The sequence below is a fragment of the Ananas comosus genome, linkage group 3, assembly GCF_001540865.1.
Source record: "Ananas comosus cultivar F153 linkage group 3, ASM154086v1, whole genome shotgun sequence".
NCBI lineage: Eukaryota > Viridiplantae > Streptophyta > Magnoliopsida > Poales > Bromeliaceae > Ananas > Ananas comosus.
This window is the reverse complement of record NC_033623.1, coordinates 8,560,128-8,563,877: the sequence shown is the minus strand read 5'-3', so window position 1 is coordinate 8,563,877 and position 3,750 is coordinate 8,560,128. Positions and strand designations below refer to the sequence as shown.

At 34.9% G+C, this 3,750-nt stretch overlaps 1 protein-coding gene across 1 annotated transcript; it reads right to left on the bottom strand.

The window, feature by feature from the left end:
- LOC109707265 (trans-resveratrol di-O-methyltransferase-like) lies at nucleotides 250–2,951 on the bottom strand. Its single transcript, XM_020228414.1, has 2 exons — nucleotides 2,415–2,951; nucleotides 250–793 (listed from the first exon to the last, which is right to left on the bottom strand). Exons 1-2 carry the CDS (start codon nucleotides 2,820–2,822, stop codon nucleotides 488–490), a joined length of 714 nt encoding a protein of 237 aa, XP_020084003.1. The 5' UTR covers nucleotides 2,823–2,951; the 3' UTR covers nucleotides 250–487.

Below are 3,750 nucleotides of genomic sequence, written 5' to 3'. Positions count from 1 at the left end.
GTTTAAGCAAAAAAAAGGACCAGTTCGGTTTAAGCAAAAAAAAGGACCAGTTCGGTTTAAGCAAAGAAAGAGAAAATTATATGAAGGATATATATGAGTCGATTTGAGTTGCAATCACACTCAACAATAAAAAGAATGTTGTCATGTGGCAAATTTAGAGAGAACAATGTGTAGGTATAAATATAGACAACATCTAGTCCAGAAAACAAAAACGAAAAAATTGAAAAACCAATGCAAGCGCATAAAACACATAAAAGAAGCTCTTATTTATGAGCTTTTATTTTCTCATAGATTTGCTTGGGCAACACACTTTATTATTATAATATTAATGAGTCAGAGTTTAATTGTGATACGTATCAATTGAGCACTAAATCTAGCAAGTCAACCACTAATGAGTTGTCACAATTAAAATTGACCCATCAATTACATTTTGATAAATAGACATCTTTATTTGTGGTAGTAGTTCTCATAATAGAGAATTTGAGGATCAATAGTAAACCTCAATGACAGACCGCAAGCCTAATGCATTCACTATTTTATATTCCTTGTAACCTGCATCAGTAAATATTTTGCTCCATTCTTTTTCATTTCTCTCTTTTCCTGAAGTTAGAACCATCAACAGCATATCAAAGAAAAGTTGTGTTTCCTCGGACTTGAAATGCTCACTCTCCCTACTGGTCATCACCATGTCAATGATAATAACTTTACCTCCCTTTTCTTTTGGAGGAACAGCATCCTTACAACGTTTTAATATCTTCACGCAGTCCTCGTCACTCCAATCGTGTAAGGTCCACTGCAAGAAATTAAATAATAATATTTATACATGAATATATAAGAAATAATCATCTTTAATCAGAGAAGTAATTTTGGCATTAAAACAAGGGTAAAGTGTACGAATTAATGGTCACTATACTATTCAGATGTAGCAACTTTGTCCCTGCTTTCTAATTTGAAGACCTTATTTAGTTTCTAAACTTTATAATGTACGATACAATTTAATCTCTGACAAACTAAAAAGAATTTTAATTGGTATTATTATACTGTGATATTTTAATTTTAATTTTTTTGGTTGTTTTCGGTGACTTTTTTAGCATTTGCACGAAAAACTGTTAGGACAAAGGCGCAATACCAATATAGCACAAGCAATACTTATATTATACCCTTAAAATAATAGGAAACTAGCAAGTAGCCCGTGCATTACACGAATTGTAATTATAATAAATTATTAATTTCTTAATATAATTAAAATTTTATAGATTTTATATAGAGTCTAGCTACTATCTCTTTAGAAGGACGGAGGCCTTCGTTCTTTCAAGTCGTTTTAGATGATAGGGATTCCAAATCGATGATTGAAACTATTAAAGTTTGATCTAGACCGTCTAGAAACTAAATTTCATAAATTTTGAAATTTGTTATCAAATTTATTGAAGAGTCGAAAAATGAACGATAAAAAACGAATAATCTTGTGGAAATAGATATTAGACTTTTTTAATTCATGATCGGACTTATCAAACATTATCTAAATAATATAAAAAATTTGCTATAAAAAATTTAAGCTGTTTGGATTGTTCTACACCATTAAACAAGCAAACGGCTTATATAGAAAATCAAATTATCGATTTTGTGATCTTTTATCATTATGTAAATAATTTTTAAATTCATGAAATATACTTTCTAGACAATTTAAATACTCTAAATCAACTTTAACGGTTTCGATCATTAATTAATAGTACCAAGTACTTGATGCTATTAGGTATTTGGCCCTTGGATGAAAGGATATACAGTTAGAATGATAATGGTCTCCTAAAATTGAGTAGATGGTTAGTTGACTTATATATGTTGTCCTCCCTCTGACCTATGCTCTCTCTTCCTCTCTCTCTCTCTCTCTCTCTCTCTATAAATTCCAACTTAATCGTTCCCTTTAATCTCAAATCGCTGGTTCTCTTTAAGTTAGACTTTTTCTATCTCTTTATCTCTTCACATCTTTAACCTATAAATCTCTCTTCCTAATCTCAACTCTTTCTCCGTTTAACTCGTGTTTCTCTCTCTCTCTCTCTCTAAGTTAAGCACTCTTAATTTACCTAAAAATAAATTCTTTATTATTGTTGAAAAGAAAAAGATATATTAGCTAGCTATTTTATTTATTACTATTTGATCATTAATACCTTATCTAATTTTTTCTTAAAAGATGTTGAAATTTCTGATAGTATTATTTAAAATTAATTAACGAAATAATATATTAATTATATAATTTTCGTAATCTTAAATAATATGAGTATGGTACGAACCAAATAGCGGAATGCCGCATTCTTAATAAGAGAATGAGTAGAGATAAAATTTGTAAATATCTTTTCATTGCTAGTAATCTTTAGTAGTGTAAGGCCACGGAGGGTGTAATATGTATTCAGTCGTACCGTGAGTAGGATAGCATCTGCGGGAGGGACGTACTCAAACATATCTCCAGATACGAAAACAATCCTCCCATTTTCTTCACTCGTTAAGCCTTCAACTACATGCGGAAGGTCAAAAACTGTGAACTGCACCTGCGGAAGGGCTTTAGCAATTGCTCGCGCCAACGTGCCTGTGCCGCCTGCGACGTCCACCACCGACCGCAACCCGGAGAACCTGTCCATGCATGCGCTCGCGAAAACTTTGCCCACCAGACTCGTGTCACTCACCATCGCCTCATTAAAAGAATCGTTGAAACTCGCATTTCTTTTGGCTACTCCCCAGATGTGATCTCCGTGAGCTATTTCAAATGCGGTCGACGCATTCGATTGCCGAAACCACTCACCGAGGCTATGCCACGGCAACGTAAGCATATGGTCGAGAATACCAAGCACAAACGGGGAAGCGCTAGTTTCGCTATCCTTCAGAAGAAGGGAAGAGTTGACGGTCGGGAGAAAGAGTTCATCGGTCTCACCGACACCGCCGTCCTTCTCTATCTTGTGACGAGTGCACGAGGAGGCGCATCAGGCGGCGCAGGTGATCAATACGGGTTGGCGGGATGGATAACTTGTTTGCCAGCTCGTAGAGGGAAACGGGCTCGCCGCCGTTCGAGTGGACGGCTTCGGGGATGCCGAGCTCTACGGCACACTTTAGGGACATGGATTTTATGAAACTTAAAGTGTGGTTCGTCGCATGGGATTGAGCTTGCAATAAATCCTTACTAGATTCTACGCCACGCTCCATCGCACAAATTAGCTATCTCGTAGTAATATGAAATTGCACTCCGTCTAGCTGGTGCATGCATGGATTATTGGGCTCTCGTTGCTCCTTAAATAGCCAAAACAAATTGTTCTCCACCATTTTTTTTTAAGAAAATCTTTTTTGGATTTTAGTGATATTGAAAAAGGAGAATGGTAAGATTAGTGGAGAAATATGGGCTCTTAGATAGTAGAGTTGTAGTGTTAATTATCACCAAAAATATAGTTGCAGGGATGCCATGGCTTATATCAAAATTACTATAGCTTGAAGTACTTTACTGTAATTAGGATTGTATAGATGTGAGAAACTATATATATTGACTACAATGACATATTGGTTAATTGATTTGGGGTTCTAGCAGATTAAGCCTTCCACATACGTCCAAATTTTATATTTAATTCCTATAAATTTATATTTGCCGTGTCTTCTGCTAAATCTTTTATCCATGCGCATGGCATGATTTATCACATCAATCTTTATATGTGCTGTCTCTTCTGCTAAATTTAATTTCTATCCATGCGTATGGCATGATTTATCACATCA